Source organism: Lethenteron reissneri, chromosome 23 (genome assembly GCF_015708825.2).
Source record: "Lethenteron reissneri isolate LAM-NWPU_2019-01 chromosome 23, ASM1570882v1, whole genome shotgun sequence".
Taxonomy (NCBI): Eukaryota; Metazoa; Chordata; class Hyperoartia; order Petromyzontiformes; family Petromyzontidae; genus Lethenteron; species Lethenteron reissneri.
This window is the reverse complement of record NC_083801.1, coordinates 497,922-514,519: the sequence shown is the minus strand read 5'-3', so window position 1 is coordinate 514,519 and position 16,598 is coordinate 497,922. Positions and strand designations below refer to the sequence as shown.

At 43.0% G+C, this 16,598-nt stretch overlaps 1 protein-coding gene across 3 annotated transcripts; it reads right to left on the bottom strand.

Moving 5' to 3' along the window:
• Positions 1–2,373: 2,373 nt before the first annotated feature.
• Positions 2,374–10,442, bottom strand: LOC133345800 (toll-like receptor 2). 3 transcript variants are annotated; one of them, XM_061556785.1, is made up of 3 exons: positions 10,325–10,442; positions 9,710–9,833; positions 2,374–6,213 (listed from the first exon to the last, which is right to left on the bottom strand). In XM_061556785.1, the coding sequence occupies exons 1-3, from the start codon at positions 10,405–10,407 to the stop codon at positions 3,790–3,792; spliced, it is 2,631 nt and encodes an 876-aa protein (XP_061412769.1). In that variant the 5' UTR covers positions 10,408–10,442; the 3' UTR covers positions 2,374–3,789. The 3 variants fall into 3 exon arrangements, with proteins under 3 accessions (XP_061412769.1, XP_061412771.1, XP_061412770.1); XM_061556787.1 differs by lacking the exon at positions 9,710–9,833 and having other exon boundaries at positions 10,325–10,440; XM_061556786.1 differs by lacking the exons at positions 9,710–9,833; positions 10,325–10,442 and adding an exon at positions 7,927–8,481.
• Positions 10,443–16,598: the final 6,156 nt, after the last annotated feature.

Genomic DNA, 16,598 nt, shown 5'->3' with positions numbered 1-16,598 from the left:
ACCCTACCTTTTACCCTTATCCCATACAAATTACCCGATTACAGGGAAATTACTGGGGTACAACACATGAAAAAGGTTTATAACGATAAATGCTATTAGAGCGCTTTATACATATAGAATACTCTCGAATCGGGCGTTGAGGCTGTCGACGACACCGTCCTCCATAACCTCCTCATCCCAGTCGTCTTGGCTGATGGCGATCTCATCAACAACCTGATCGAGTTCGTCATTGCCATCGTCCTCAGACGAACGACAGGCAATAAGATCCTGCGCCGCTCCAGCCCAGTTAGACGGAACCTTCAGGCAGCCGATGCCGACGTCCCGAACTCGCTGGCTGGGGCGAGCACGTTGTGCTTCTTGAGGTGGGCTTTTCACCTCGACGCGTTCGTGTGGGTGGAAAACCACTTCCCTTGCTGTACATGGGGATTACCCTCCATCCAATCGTGCGTGTGCTCCCACGGGAACGCATGCCGCTGCCTCTTTCGATTGCTGTTCGCAGCAACCCCAAAAATGTCGGTGCTGGCATCCTTGACCTCGTCCTCTAGTACCTCTATCTCAAGGACTTGGACCGTCTCCATCTGGTCCGACATCAATTATCGCAGTTTAAAATGGAGGCCACGGACTGTTCCACAGACTGTGCCACGGAGCTTTTAGCTGTAAACAAGGTACCGTATTTACCGGGTAATTATTCTCGCTACCTTTACCCTACCGGGTAATTCTTCTGAGCTACCTTTACCCTACCCTTTACCTTACCCCTTGGCATGTCGAAACCTTTACCTTTACCCTTTTACCCGGTAAAGGTACCACCTCGGCTGGCTGGACAATCTAGGCGAGGCCGGAGGCTCTGCATGGGACTAGGCCTCACCACGCGACTCTGTCAGGTGAGTACTTTGTGCTATACAGTCGATACATACTGTTATAGAGTCAGCATGTACTGCTGTAGTGATAGCAGGTACCACCACAGTCGGTATGCACTGCTGTAATCATAGCAGGTACCACCACAGTCGGTATGCACTGCTGTAATCATAGCAGGTACGACCACAGTATGCATTTCTGCAGTGAAAGCAGGTACCACCACAGTATGCACTGCTGTAATCATAGCAGGTACCACCACAGTCGGTTTGCACTGCTGTAATAATAGAAGGTATCACCACAGTCAGTACGCACTGCTGTTAGATTTTTAAGAGTAGTTATGAAATATTTTAAGACCCGGGCAATGCCGGGTACTTCCCGCTAGTTTCTTATAAATTAACGTAAATTTCAAGTATGGTCCCTAAGCTGAAGAGCAAGAGTATTGGTGATTGAAATGCCTCATTATCATCAAAGGTAAATGCTATTTTATTTATGGTTATTTTTTAAATTAAATGTCTTAAATGTCCCTTAAATTCTCTTCATTTAGTGTGTTGTTTTTATTGGTTAATTTGAGTAAATTTAAAACATTTACACGGAATTTCATAGGTTTACTCGTCACTTCTGCCCCCTCATCCTATTTTCCCCATAAGGTCTTAAAGGTTGGCAAGGGTTACTGTACTCTCTCCTATTTCTACTGGTATTGTAATGGGCTCCATAAAAACAATGTCCTGGATTACGTATCGAAAGTGATGGAGAGAAAAACAAGATAACACATCTATATCAACGACTCTTTGGTTCTTTCGGTAAAGTCATGTAGAAAGAAAATAAATTAAATAAACACGACGTTTCGATTGCAACACAAGCAGTCGTCATCAGGTAGAGAGAGAGAAACTAGCGGGAAGTACCCGGCATTGCGTATTTATTTAATTTATTTTCTTTCTACGTGACTTTACTGAAATAACCAAAGAGTAATTACTGCAGCCACGAAAGCTTCAAATCATGTTTTATATCAACGACATTAACAAACAATACCTCGCATACGGAATGAGGCAGTACTCCCTGCAGAGACGCTCAGCAGCTCATCGAACGAATGTCAGTGTTAAGTGAGCAGAGTATAAAATGGGGTGTAAAGATTAACTTAGCTAAGACGAAAATTATGCAGACTTGAAGCAGACCGACAAACATGGAGTGAAAACAGGACTTAGAACATGCACCAACGGCTTACAAACTTTAGGAGCAAAATAGATTCAAGGGATGGAGTGTGAGATAACAGGTGCAGTGAAAAAAATGGGATACATCTTTCAAGCGACGTGATGTGAAGTTAGACCTAAAACGAAGAATAATGAATGCGTAATTTATTTTGGTATTAATAATTTATGGTAGTGAATCATACTGCCTAAAAGCAGCCACTGCAACACTTGGATTGGTGTGAAAACGAATGACAACCATGAATATTAAGACTAATAAATCATCACACAGACAATAAAATCAGACAAACAACTAATCAAGCACAGACACACATTTTTAAATTATATTTGACTACTTTAGTTTTTTTTAATAAACAATGTCTGTAAAGCACTGCTTCGGAGTGATCATCTCGTGAAAGATTCAAAAATAAGATTGGTTGATTAGGAAAATAAGGATGAAGTGGGCAGGGCATGTATTAAGGTATTAAGGAAGGAAACAAACTGGCAAAGTCAATACAGGCAGACCTCATTTAGTGCTCAAGACGTGTTCCTGGAGAAGTGAGCGCTCATTGAATCACCGCTAAAAGGGGCCGTTATACCATTGTCATATAAGAAATATGAGGCCTTCATTGGGGTATCGGTAATAGCGTGAATAATAATACATATCGTAAACATTATTTGATAAATAAAAATAATTAATTACAATAACATCAGTAACTATGATGCACTGTACTCATGAGTAAATTATACGGTACTCCTCCAAGGTAGTGGTAGGAGACGAGGTTGGAGCTACCGCGCTCCCAATCTGGGTCTTAGTGATGCCCTCAGTCTAAACGTCTGTGGTGAGGTTTATTTTAGGTAGAGCCTGAGACTATCCTGGTCTTCCTGTATACATGTGGAATCTCTAAAAAAAAACACATGTTCAACCAAAGACACACACGCAGGAGGGTCTACCTGAAGAGACTTGGGCATGGCTAAAATATCAGCACAAGGGATGACAACCGAAAGAAACTAGATTGGTCTTGATGAGCTGACAAAGGATTAAGAGTGAATCAGGAGTGTGACTGCTGCTTCAGTGGCGGAACAGGGCCCAGTGGCGAGAACCAGATCCGAATTAACGTCCCCTGGTGTTATTTTCATTGTAGGTTACATTTCCTATCATCATAATATAATGGCATTCCTCGATTTACAAACAGGATGCGTTTCTGAAGAACAGTGCGTAAATCGAAATAACTCCACATTATTTTAAAGGTTAAAATTAAGGATGCATTCTATCGCAAGATTACAATAATAAAGGTGAGGGAACGTGCAATGTCAACCAAGCATTCTCATTTCTTGTGTCTTTGAACAATGTTCAGCTTTGTTACCAGGCTTATAGCTTGCCTAGATTTATTTTCTGGAGTAAGAGCTGGTGATGTTGATTTATGCTTGCTACTCATATTGAAGGTTGCTTGAAGTAAATGGCAAATAACACAATAGATTTGGACCCACGGAGCGCACGCAAACAAACATTATACAGACTGGGAAGAGGAGAACTGGTGATCTCGGGAGTACACTGATGCAGAGCGGCCAACTAGAAGCCTCTTGTTTATGTCGCGAAATTCAAATTTCGTGAAAGTAAAAATTCGTAAATCGGGAGTTGGTAAATTGAGGAATGCCTGCAATGGTGTTTCACATAGCTATCACACGGATGTATGGGCCTCACAATGGTTGCCGTTGTAGGTTGAGCATCTCAAATTTGGCGCGGTTGTCAGTTTTTAACTTTGCCAAGCGTGGCTCGCAGGTTTGCCCAGAAGAGGACCTGCTTGCCTTGCTCCGCAGGCCACTCCAGGTAGGTCTTGCGCCCCATGAGGCGACGCAGCCGGCAGAAGCGGCTGGGCACTGAGTCGCGTGGGATGGGCTCCAACAGCACGAGCACCAAAGCATCGTCTCGGCTCTCCATTAGACGCTGCTGCGCAAAGTACAGCTCGTAGTGGCACCACTCACTCTCCACGAAACTCCGTGAGATGACAAAGAGAGTCTTGCGGCTCTGCTCGATGCAGTCAATGATGTTGTCCATGATAAAACGTCCGGGGACAAAGTCTCGCTCGTGCACGCAGAGTCGGAACGGTGGTACTGAGTGCGACTCTAGCTCAGGCATAAGCTTCTCCATTACCCAGACTGCATCGTGCTGGCTGTACGACACAAACGCATCGTAGGCTGCATTTCCGTCTGGGTCTGAGAGGAAACTCCGCCGTTTAGCTTGGAGCCAGACCCACGTCATGCGCAGATACCAAAGCGCATCCAGGTACCAGCAGAGCCCGACCAGGAGAGCAGTGCACACGAATGTGGTAACACAAGCTATCACGATCTTCAGTGTTGTGTCACAGTAGAGTATGGGGAAGGAGACTGAGGACAGCTGTTTACCAACTTCTTTCTCTGGATTTGAGCATTGGTAGTCAGCTGGCCATCCTTCAATGCGCAATGGTGAGGAATTCTCACAGAAGGTGACAAAGTGGAGGATGTTGCACGTGCAATAGAATGGGTTTCCCCTCATGTCCAGCAGGGTGAGATTACCCAGACTGTCTAGGTCAGTTAGTTTCATACCCAGTAGTGTATTGTTGGCAAGTGTCAGAACTTTCAGGGATGGGATACCATGGGCTAGCTCTACTGGAAAAAAGTTGAGTTTATTCTTACTTAAGTACAGTTCGTGCAGATGTTTGAATTCCAACAATCTCTCGCTGACTTTTTGGATCCTATTGTTGCTGACATCGATTGAATAAAGTGACGTCGGCAGGCAGTCAAATGTCTCGTCTGTGAGAAAATTCGAGGAAGCATTGAGGACTTGGAGATTAATGGGCCATATGCATCCAGACTTTTGATCACTGTAAATCTGATTTGCAGATATATCCAACAGCGTGAGAGCAGTTAGATTTTTCACCATAGCACCAACCGCACTCAAGGAAGACATGTAATTTTTATGCAGACGGAGTGTGTTGAGATTGTTTAACTGAATATATTCACACTGGGGAAATGCAGTATTTTCCGTGAGTAAATTATTCGATAAATCGAGAAAATGTAGGTTTTGACAGAGGAAAGTAATCTGACAAGGCATGTAAAAAAGGTTAGAATTTCTTATGGTCAAATATTTCAGATAGAATAGAAAAAAATGTAAGTTTTTCATGGTGGAAAAGCCAAAGAAGTTTGGGTTGGCTATCCCATCGACCAAGAAACTTTGTAAAGATATGACGGGAATTGGTAAGAGTGGCACCTGCCAATCACCAATACCATCAAACCCAATTTGTTGCAGATTAAAAGAGATAATTCTTTGCGACTTCATAATATTATTGAGCATGCCAGTGATCGTATTGTCTGTGAGTTGTGAATGCGAAATGTTGAAAACTTCAATTGTGCCAGGGTTTGAAATGCATTTGAAAATGTCGACATTTTGTCTGTACCCACGAAAATCAACAAACTGCACCTGTAGCTCCACACTGTTACAGGAGACATCACATATGATGTCAGTGAGCAGGGCAATATTTGTGCGCAAGGTCAAGGCCAGAGTCACACTCTGTAGGCTACGGAATGCCGACAGGGAGCCTGGAGTGTAGATGGTCAGGTCTCCAGTCACAATGGAGAGATGTTCCAGTTCCATTGTCTCGCTGACATTTTGGTGAATTTCAGTGACATTCAGGCCCCCAACCTTCAGATGATGCAGAGCCTTGAGAGATGTGAAGGAACCTGGAATATTGAAAGAAATGTAGGAGTTGTTTCTGACGTCCAGAGACCTTACAAACTTGAGAACAGCAAAGGAGTCATCCCATGCTCCTGGTAATCTGTTATTACTCAGGTCAATGTCTTGTAACGCAGAGTTATGTGAGAAAGCCAAGGGGTCAATACTTGATATTTGGTTGAAGGCCACATTGAGAGTTTTTAGCCGTGAAAGTGCAGACAGGTGCTCTCTCTGAATGCTAGAGATCTGGTTATAGGACATGTCCAGAGAGGCTATGGTGACTGGGAGGTCTTTAGGCATATAGTGCAGGCCCAGGCGTGAGCAGTCGGCTTTGTCTTCCCTTATTAAGCAGCCACTTGAGATGGGCGCTCCATGGCCCCAGGCAGCTCGCGTCATCAAGATGATCGTCACCAGCAAAGCCACGCTCATCTCCATTGCGCTCCTCCAGCCTCCTGCCCAACACTGACACATACAAATTCTGTTTAGTTTACGTGCAGCAAATCCTTCCCTCTCGCGGGTTTAGCTATCGCAGGTTTGCGGCAACTTTATTGAGGTACAGTTCACCGCTCTCGCCCCTGTGGTTCGACCATTTGCGGTTGAACGCGAGATTCCTGTACGCGTTGTAACTGCACTTCTCGCGATGATGCTGCCGCGGACCAAGACGCGTAGCCGTCTTGTCTCGAGCTTGTCCCCCCACGCAGCCCATCGCGGGTCCCAGGTCATGCGGTGTTCCCAGCCTCCAGTGAGGAGGCAGTGAAGTTCAGCTGCCTGCGATATGTATTTATGTTGTGTACAGTACTGTACAGGCATGTGTACAGTATTGTAAACTATGTTTTCATTCTATACATTTACCACTGTATAACATATTAATCATGTCTTATATTCAAAATACTTCCTGTTTAATGCTTGAGTTGACATAGGGTAACATAAACAAAAGGAGGGGTTGGTGTCGCGTTACGAACCTTGAACCAAACCCCAGTTTTCCCATTTGCTTTTGAACTTGCGGATCATCGCGGATTTGCCGACTGCGGCTATTTTCAAAATCGTAACCGCAGCCGCGATGGGCAAAGGGTTGCTGTACCGTTTTGGACATTCATTATGGAATGCAACATTTACAGTGATGTCATAAAATCCATAAACACGTCTCTGCAAAAACTGGCACAAATGTTGTAGAAGTTGGTAAGCACTTTTATAACAGTACAGCCAATAAAAAAGAAAACTAAATAGAGAACACAACCTATAGCGACGTCTGCAATAAATACACTAAATATAGTAATACCCCGATTTACATATCCCCATTTACGTCGTTTCGCAAAAACGACGTCAGTTTATTAATACAGTTACCTGATTTGTGTTGCCTCAACCCACACTTTTGTTGCTAACAGCATCATCCCTCCTTACTCGTACCCATCACCTCGGCTTTCGCCTCCACCTACCCTGTACATGAACTATTTTGTGACACATAACGAAATATTATTTATGTACAGTACTTTGGTGATTTTATAGTGTAATGTATCTTATTGTACCGTGTATTTGTTGTTGTCAAAGTTTACTGCCATACATTAATGTTGCAACCCATATTTTTTGTAATTTTATGTAAAGGTTGTGGGTACGTGATCCTTGAGCATCACGCCTCTTGGGCGTGTTTTAAGTGACAATGATGTATATGTGGCTAAGAGGCAGCATGAAAGTGCTAGATACCGTAGAAGTTAAATGTTATTCGGCGCTGCCGGTGAGGCGAAACGCACGCTCACGCTCCTGCGAGTGTGTGGAGATCGATGAGTGAGTGTGAATGTTTTTGTGTGCCTCCAACTCGCCACCTCCTACCCAGCAAGCGAAGCTAGCCCAGTGCTGAAGGTGAGAACATTTGAAAAGCAAAAATGTATTTTTTATTTAGTTGTCCGGTATTTATGTGTAAGGTAGTGTTCGACTTACGAACGGGTTACATTCCTGAGACCCGTTTGTAAGTCGGAACACAATAATGCACTATTTAAATGCACATACTGTCAGTGTGATGAAATGTGTTTAAGGTTCAACAAAAACGAGAAGTATTGTTAAACTCGTAAATAACAAGAAATATTGTACATTAGCATGTAATACAGTAATACATACTGTATAGCAAATAAAACATAAAATAACATAAATAGAATAACATTTTGTTTCATTTTCACTGACCTTGAGTCCTGATGCTGGCTGGCTTGTTGGAAGGGGCGTAATGAGACTCGCACTCGCGCGTGTGTACGCACACACACACAACGACAATGATCTCCCGTGTAGCCATTATAGACTTCTTGGGCAAGTACTTTTAGAGAGCAGCGATTTTCTGTAAGTACTTTCGATTTACGTGCTGCTTTTCAGTCACGCATCCTGGGCGTAAACCAGGGATCCGGGATCTGACGATTTAAGAGCTGTGTTTCTCACTCTACTTGCTCGGACATCTGTCCAAAGGTCATATTTGGTCTGGAACAGGAAACCCCAAACTCAGACTAGAGATGGAATATTGAAATAAAACATCTATATATTGAACACATAATTGATAAATAACAAAAAAAGTATATATTTTTAAAATGTATATTTGATGGGTTTTTTTATGAACTGTTTACAGGAAAGAGCAATATACATATTAAAAAAGACTGTTTATTATCTAAGGCAATAATGAATAATTAGAAGGAACGTATCTGGTGCTGACAACCATTCCTCCAGTTTCTCTCTGGCTTTTGTCATTTTCTGAGTAGCTTTACTGCGTGTGGTGTCTGTTCACTTCACCCTCATTTATAGCCGAGTGAGTGGCTGCTGGTCAAGGTGATTGCTTCAAGGACTTGCACAGTGAGTCCCCGCTAACCGCGGGGTTGCGTTCCTGAGAATTGCAATGTAAAGTGAATTCGCGTTAAGTCGGAGTGATTTTCCTGTAAGGAATGACGGTGAAGGTGTGGGGGTGCCGTTCCAGCCTACAGTTCTATTATTGCTTTTATTTAAGTGCACTGTTTTACATGTTCATTTTCAGATGTGTTGTGTTTATATAGTATATTCTATAAATATTATGTGTGACAGTCATTTACCTAAGTATAAAGTGAGTGAGAGATAAAGATCCTGCCGGAACAAAATACTCAGTACGGTACTACAGTGCCAGCATTGCAGTACCACAGTGCCAGTAGTGCAGTACCAGTCCTACCTTTCAGTGTGTTCAGTAGTGTAAACATGCGCCCTCGTAGGCTTAATCTTATATATAATTTGAGATACATTGCAAATTTAATGGATAGAAAGCATGTTACGTTGTTAGTGCTCTATAAACATGTGTTACATCGTTGATTTAAAATTGTTTCAGTACAAATGTAAGGGTTAATACTGAATCTGAAATGTCTAACCATAATGTATTTTGTGCTTTTTAGACATTTGTACTGTATACATGATTCCCTCGTTATTTGCGAAGGATATGATCTGAAGATGCTCGTGAATAGCACATTTCACGGATGATATTGACCTACAAAAAGTTGTTTTCATGAATTACCTTAAATTAATATATAAATAACGTATGAAATATATTAACATTATCATAAACCAAAAATATGGTTACAATAAACAAAGCCAATAAAAATAAATATTTAAATATTAAATAATAGTTTATAAACGAAATTATCATGATGCGCATCATTACTTTAGCTCATCACTTTATATTTCTCTCTCCTTGTAGTCGTGTAGAAGCAACTGTAAGTTGTTTTTTTTTTGTATATGAGACAGTGAAACATCACTGCATTCAAACTTATTGTAAGATGCTGCTTTTGTAGCAGTACACTGAACATAAACCTGTTAATGTATTGTTACGGACAGATTCAGTAACCGAGTGGCATGTGGAATGGACCCTACCTCATCATTATAGAATACTGCAGTCACACACACCTTAACATTTCTGCATTATAAAACAAAACACCCAGTGGATTTGATTGTGAGTGAGAAGCACCTGGCACAGTTGAATCATGAAGAACCACGAAAGATGGAGACAGTCCTCTCCACAGAGACGTCCACGCACTGATGGGCATGTCCCACAGAAAGCCGGTCCCCTCTGCCCTGCTCTCTCAGCCCCACTCGTCAGCGACCACAAGGCGAGTCATTGTCCCTGTACGGCTTCACACCCTGAGCTTACAAATGTGGATCTTGAGCAAACAGTTTGAGCAGACCTCGATCGTCATCGCGCTCACATCCATTCGCACGACGCGCTGTAAAGTAATGCAATGTGCACTAAAACGGTGACTGAGGAATGCACACCCACAGTTAAACGTCAAAGTATGTTCCATTGTAAGCCACAAATACAGTGTAACACCTTGAAGTCAGACTACATGGTGGGAGGAGGAGGGGGTAGCATTTGTGGTTTTTGTAGGTTTCTGACATTCTGCAAATACACAAACACCTTGCCCATCGTGGGTTTTAACACCTTGCCCATCGTTGGTTTTCTCATTGCAGATTTAAACCTTATGGTGGGACCCCGGGGTCCCGAATCAACGCAAGTCAAAATCGTAATTAATGAATTTATTTTGGGCGACTCCGTCCCACCGCGCACATCAACGCTGCGACCCACCTGGCGTGGATCGTGCTTTTGTCGTGTCCAAGCACAGCAGCGAGGAAATAAGCGCAGAAGAAACAAAACTTTGATTGGCGCATCGCGTAGAGCTCGTCAAGAAGAACAGGTCGCCGTATCGTTCGCCTTCAACAGACATAAAATGACGTCGCAACGCAGTTTATGCGAGAGCCGGGGGCTTATGGGACCCCGGGGCCCCGCCATAAGGTTCCTTTGACCATTCGTGCCACGTTTATTCAGGTACAGTTCGCCAATCGCAACTGCACTGCTTCCGGTGATTGCTGCCTCAGAAGAACGTACGCTGTGCCGCCTTGCCTCCATATAATCTCCAAAGCGGCCCATCGCGGGTGAGGAGGTAGTGAGATTTTTCTTCATGTAGTGCACAGTGCTGTACACGGATATGACAAGAGTGAAAAGTAGAAACAAGGTAAGCAGGTCACTTTCAATAAATATAAAGTATATATGTACAAAGTGCACAAGTGCACGTAGTCCTGCCGAATTTTCACCACACCATGACAAGAGTCCAAGACCACGCCAAGACAACACGCAGTCCCTCAATTAAATTGCACAGTAACATTTAAATATCTGTAAATGGTTACGGATTGAAGTTACAAATCAAATTTGCACATGTGGCTGCTGTATCCAGCACCAATCTTTTGCATTCCCTTGGTCTGTGAAACATTGAAAAATTAGGCTATTAATTTTACAGTGGATGCTCAGGCAATCGTAATAATAATAATTAATAATATATATATAAATGGGAAATTTGTGAATGTGTCTGTTCAAAATGTTTAGCGTACTTCCCGACATGCAACAAACTTGAAATTTGCCATGTGGTTACTTTCCAGACTGTACACCATGTAAACATTAAAATAATACATTTTTCTATTTTGGGGGGGGGGGGCGCAATTATGCATATACAGTACAGTATTTTGCACGGCAAGTGAGCTGTGACGTCACATCTGTCATGTGACTCGTGTGCGGAAGCGTAACGCAGTGTGCCTGCTGACGTCCCCCCCCACCCTTCGCGTACGCCGTGTATTCATCCAAGACAAGAATCCACGTCCTGGGCGAAGCCGGGTAGTAAAGCTAGTTTAGTATATTTGGCTTTTGCCCAGTTATAGTGCAAGGTAATTATGAAGGTGATATACTTTACAGACAAAGCTGTGGTACGTTAATGTCAGGGGGCGATGTATGACCCTGTGAGGGCATGTGTTATAACCGTAAAACATTAACGTGGCGCTGCAAAAAGCTTCATTTTGCTGCGGTAACTGCTGGGGAAACATCGTCACTAAAGCGTATACCTTCAATCTTCATGGCCACTGAGCGCCACTTTATTACCTAAAATTACGAAACTCAGGTCATAAAATTTGCTTGCTAACACTTTTGAACGGCCTGAGTGAACCAATCTGCAATGAGACTCAAGGGCTCATAGGCTAATGAACAATTGCATCAACACCTCAAGTGTTATTGTTCCAGTTTAATATCGTGGGTGTTTCTTTTATGCAATGGTGTTTAAGAATCAACTTCACATAACTAGGTAAATGTTTCGGCAGAACAACGTTCTGTTGAGAGGCAATAAAAAAAATAAGCTTGATTTAGATTGCGGAATACACTCAATAATTTAGCAAAACATCTGTATAAGATAAAATAAGGGGTTCAGGGATTTAATTGTGTAGAAAGTATTTTTTCAGCATCAAAACACATAGTAAATCCTTGCCCATCGTTTTTGAAAATAGCCGCAATCGGCAACTCTACAATCCCCAAACTCAATGGCGGAGCCAGGATTTTCAGGTAGAGGGGGCAACCCCTCCATGAATGAAAAATTATAGGAGTTTTTACATCATGGGACCTCCTTTGCCAGTACCAAAATACGAGAATAAGTTTTTACCCTTTTATCTGGCAACAAAACAGGTGTTAAGTTGTTAAAACACCAAACTGAAAACTTTTACAAGGAATCATATCTGCATTAACCACAACACTTGTGGTCAAAATGCAAACCAAAAACATACTCTGTTTATATTATCAAACGCACCTGGCAACCTGTAGAGCAGGGGTGTCCAAACCTTTTTTTAAAGAGGGCCACATTTGATAAAGTGAAGATGCCCGGGGGCCAATAGTTCCTTTTGACATTTTTTTAACCACAAAAATTACGTGAAAATACACACTGTTATAAAAAAAATCATTGTCACAATTACCATTATTTTTCAAATGACAATGTAAGCAAATATAAGCCACTCAGGCAGACGTGAACAACTCTAAAAACACAATTTTGCCTTTCATTCCGTCAGATAACATTGAACAAACTGTATAGAATACCTTAAATTTCCATGAGTTAAATATCTTTGCCTCATGAACATTTTAAACAGGAGTTATAAGTAATGCAAAGTGGTCTGTTATCATTCAACTTTAAAACAAGTGAATTTTGCCCTTGTCTTTTACAAGATCTTTCAGAAAGCAATAGTTTGTGTCACATCTACAGGTACATAACATCAACAGTTATAACCAAATCTTATTCAAGAGTTTAATAAAACAAGTGCCATAAGTCCAAGTGCATTAGTGTGCTTTAGGCTTTTCACTGTTAATAGTGACAGATGTTACCGTTCAAAACACTCAATTTCAGATTGATCAAGGAACATATAACTTGCTGACACTAATGAGAAGGGTGATACTGAGATCTAGATTTCAGTAAAGAGACCAGGTCTGGCTTGAGGGCAGTGGTTGAGATGCGTAAAATGCCATGCAAGTGGGAGTCACTCATCCTTGACCTCAATCGGTTCTTGTTTAAGTTCATGACTGAGAATGTTTCCTCACACAAATATGTGGAGCCGAATAAGCTCAGCATTTTCTTAGCGAATGACCGCAATTATTTTTTTGCAGTCGCCATGGCAGAAATGACTCGAGAAGGGTTTGCGGCACGGATGCAGAGCCAGATAGAATTATAATGGTCCTGCCACTGTGTGGTGAAAGGAGGAATTACATCTTTAAAGTTTTATGATTTATAAGACCGAAACTGCGGGCCGTATGAAATCTGACCGCGGGCCGTAATTGCCCCGCGGGCCGGACTTTGGACATGCCTGCTCTAGAGTATGTTTTTTGTTTGCATTTTGACCACAAGTATTGTGTTTAATGCCGACATGATTCCTTGTAAAAGGTTTCAGTTTGGTGTTTTAACAACTTCACACCTGTTTTGTTGCCAGATAAAAGGGGAAAAACGTATTCTCATGATAGGAGTTGTTAGTAAGGACTTGTCCCTTGCTTTGTATTCGACGCGTGTGCGGCGATGGCACAGCCAGCGATCGAGGGTCGAATTCGAACCGTGTGTGATCGGCATCGCGCTCGCTGAAGGTGAATGCCTTCAGGGAAGTCGTGTACTGTATACGCAACTGTGCACAATTCTGAGTCACTTATAACTGCTTTGCCGTTACTTATTGCCAATTATGGACTCAAGACTATTGTCCTATCATCTCATAGAGTCCCTGGCACATAGTAATGTGCTACACAGTGGCAGTGGGGGTCGCAAAATGCCGATTTATTACTAATAAACCCCAATGATCCGATCGAAATCCCTAATTTGGGGGGCACGTGCCACCCCACCCCCCCACTGGCTCCGCCAGTGCCCAAACTCAAAGGCAAATAGGAAAACTGGCGTTTGGTTTATTTGTTACCCTACAGCAACCAAAACATGAAACAGGAAGTATTTTGAATGTAAAATATGATTCTAAATTTCTTGTGTTAAATCTAACTTGTACGGTAAATGTGTAGAATGAACAAACTAAATGTAGTGTACAATGCTGTACACATCCTTGCATCTTCAGTACACTCCTGGAAGAAACATATCAGGTGGTTGAACCTCACTGCCTCCTCATTGGAGCCTGGGAACACTGCTTGGGAGATGGCGCGTGTGTTCTTCCACGTGTGGCCGGTGTGGGCTTACCTGTGATGAATCGCACGTATAAGTGTGCACTCTGCAGCGTGTTGCAGCATATGGGCACCTCAGGAGCCATTTTGTATTACATTTGCTGCTGTAATCGCGACAGGTTGCCAGGTGCGTTTGTTAATTATTATAAGTGAAGGCAATGATGATCCAAGATGAGAACCCAAGCCTCACGTGCACAGCAGGCCATGTCCAGCATGGTGTAGATTATTCAGAGTACAGGGCACACCCCCAGTTTAGATTTGGGGTGGACTCCGTGCTGGTGAGATCCTACATTAGCTCCAAATAAATTATCAAATGTAACTGTTAAATTAATACTGAAGGTTATTCGACTGACGGATTTGGTAATGTTAATTGACTCTTGATTTATTTATTTATGGTGATAAAGATATTCAAAATTGAAACTTTGATATCAAAGTTGATTTCAATTTATAAAATACTAATTGGGTCTAGAATATCAACACTGGTGCTCAGTCCCATTAACTGAGGGAGTGAGCTGAGGTGTTGTGTGACGTGGAGGGTGATGGTTACAGGTGTAGTGACGGTATATCCACCACTAGGGGGATAGAGCGCTGAACAGGGTGAAGGAAAGGCAGCGCTGAACAGGGTGAAGGAAAGGCGCGGAGATAATTGAGGGTCGTGTGTAATGACGGTATATCCGCACTAGGGGGATAGAACACGCAACAGGATGTAAGGGGAGCGCGGAGATGATCGAGGGTCGATTGAGTAACGTTCGGTGGGTCGGGTCACGTCGTCGGGTCGTGGAGCTGCAATAACCTCGTGTAGGGTTACGTAGTGACAAGGACGTCTACACCAATCATAGAATCAGCTCCGAAAAGGTCCTGATTAAAGGAAGTGTTAATAAACGGATTGCCTCCAACCATGTAGTGTGTGACTTCATTTAAGAGCACTACAACTGGTGTAAGGAGTTGTAATCGTTGGTGATAGCATAGTTCAGTCATGTTAATAAGGAGGAAGCAACTTCCAAGGTCGTTCTCGGACGAGGACGACCACGACGACGGGGCTCCTCCCACAATCGACCCCGGGTGCTCAGGACCCGGAGATGGAGTGGGACGGTGTTATACCTGTTGTATCTGTGCCCCTTTTCTCAAAAAAAGTAATATTAAGAATAAAAAAAATGTTTTTTATACATATATATATTTTAATTAAATAATGAAAATAGCCTCTACTCCTCACGGGGAGGGCCATTAAGTGGCAAGATTTCAGAGCACAGAGAGGTCAGAGACATCCAGATGGACAAAAGGTCGATGGCCTAACCTTCCCAAGACGTCTGGAGATGCACAGATAAGGTGCAGAGCAGAGAAAAACAACTATTGCAACTCGCGTTTTCTTTAACGTTTTTCTTAACGAAAAGTAGAAACTTAACAAAAAGAATTAACCAGCAAACAATAGGGGCTTGTTATTAGATATTCCCTTATATTACTCGTATTCACAGCATATATATTATTTTGTATTGTATGTTTCTATCTATATGACCTTACCAAAAACTAAAGAATACGAATTCCAGAAAGCTTAAGTGGAAACTTAGTTACACTTAACCTCAGGACATTAAATATAACTCAGAATAAAACACCAATCCCTGGAAACAAACGCATAACCAAACTTGGCAAAGCCTTCAAAATAATGATGTAACGAGGATCATTACGAATATTCATTAAACATAGACCGAATAATAACCACGATATACTAAGACCGAGGGAACTCATAAGAAATATCAAGAATAAATGTAACACACAGGACCACATAAATGTATTGCAAAAATCTCCTCAGCCACCTTTGTCTCCCCGGAGTCGGCGCGAAAACAGATGACAACCATGAACCCCATAGAGGGCGTCTGTTCTCTTGTTGTTTGTTTTCCTCTCGCAGAGAGGAGAGGTTGTTTTACGTTTTGGGTTTTAAGCACAAGCGCACATCACGAATGAGCAGTCTGGTTCGAGTCGCGCTCAGTCTTGCAACTCGGCTTGCGACGCGGCGTTGCGACGGGGCTCGCAAGGGAGCTGGGGCAGATCGTGCCTCGAGGAGAGATGGGACGACGAGGGGTCGTTAGAGTGACAGTTTGAGTGCAGTCTGGTTCGAGTCGCGCTCAGTCTTGCAACTCGGCTTGCGACGCGGCGTTGCGACGGGGCTCGCAAGGGAGCTGGGGCAGATCGTGCCTCGAGGAGAGATGGGACGACGAGGGGTCGTTAGAGTAACAGTCTGAGTGCAGTCTGGTTCGAGTCGCGCTCAGTCTTGCAACTCGGCTTGCGACGCAGCGTTGCGACGGGGCTCGCAAGGGAGCTGGGGCGCGTCGTGCCTCGAGAAGAGATGGAACGAGGA

What these genes read in the sequence shown, in the direction of transcription:
- LOC133345800 (XM_061556785.1), bottom strand. Translation starts at nt 10,407, where the DNA reads ATGCGCCAATCAAAGTTTTGTTTCTTCTGCGCTTATTTCCTCGCTGCT. An exon ending in AAAAGCACGATCCACGCCAG is followed by an intron (nt 9,834 to 10,324) that starts GTGGGTCGCAGC and finishes GTCGCTGACGAG; the next exon opens with TGGGGCTGAGAGAGCAGGGC. An exon ending in TCATGATTCAACTGTGCCAG is followed by an intron (nt 6,214 to 9,709) that starts GTGCTTCTCACT and finishes TGTATGTGTCAG; the next exon opens with TGTTGGGCAGGAGGCTGGAG.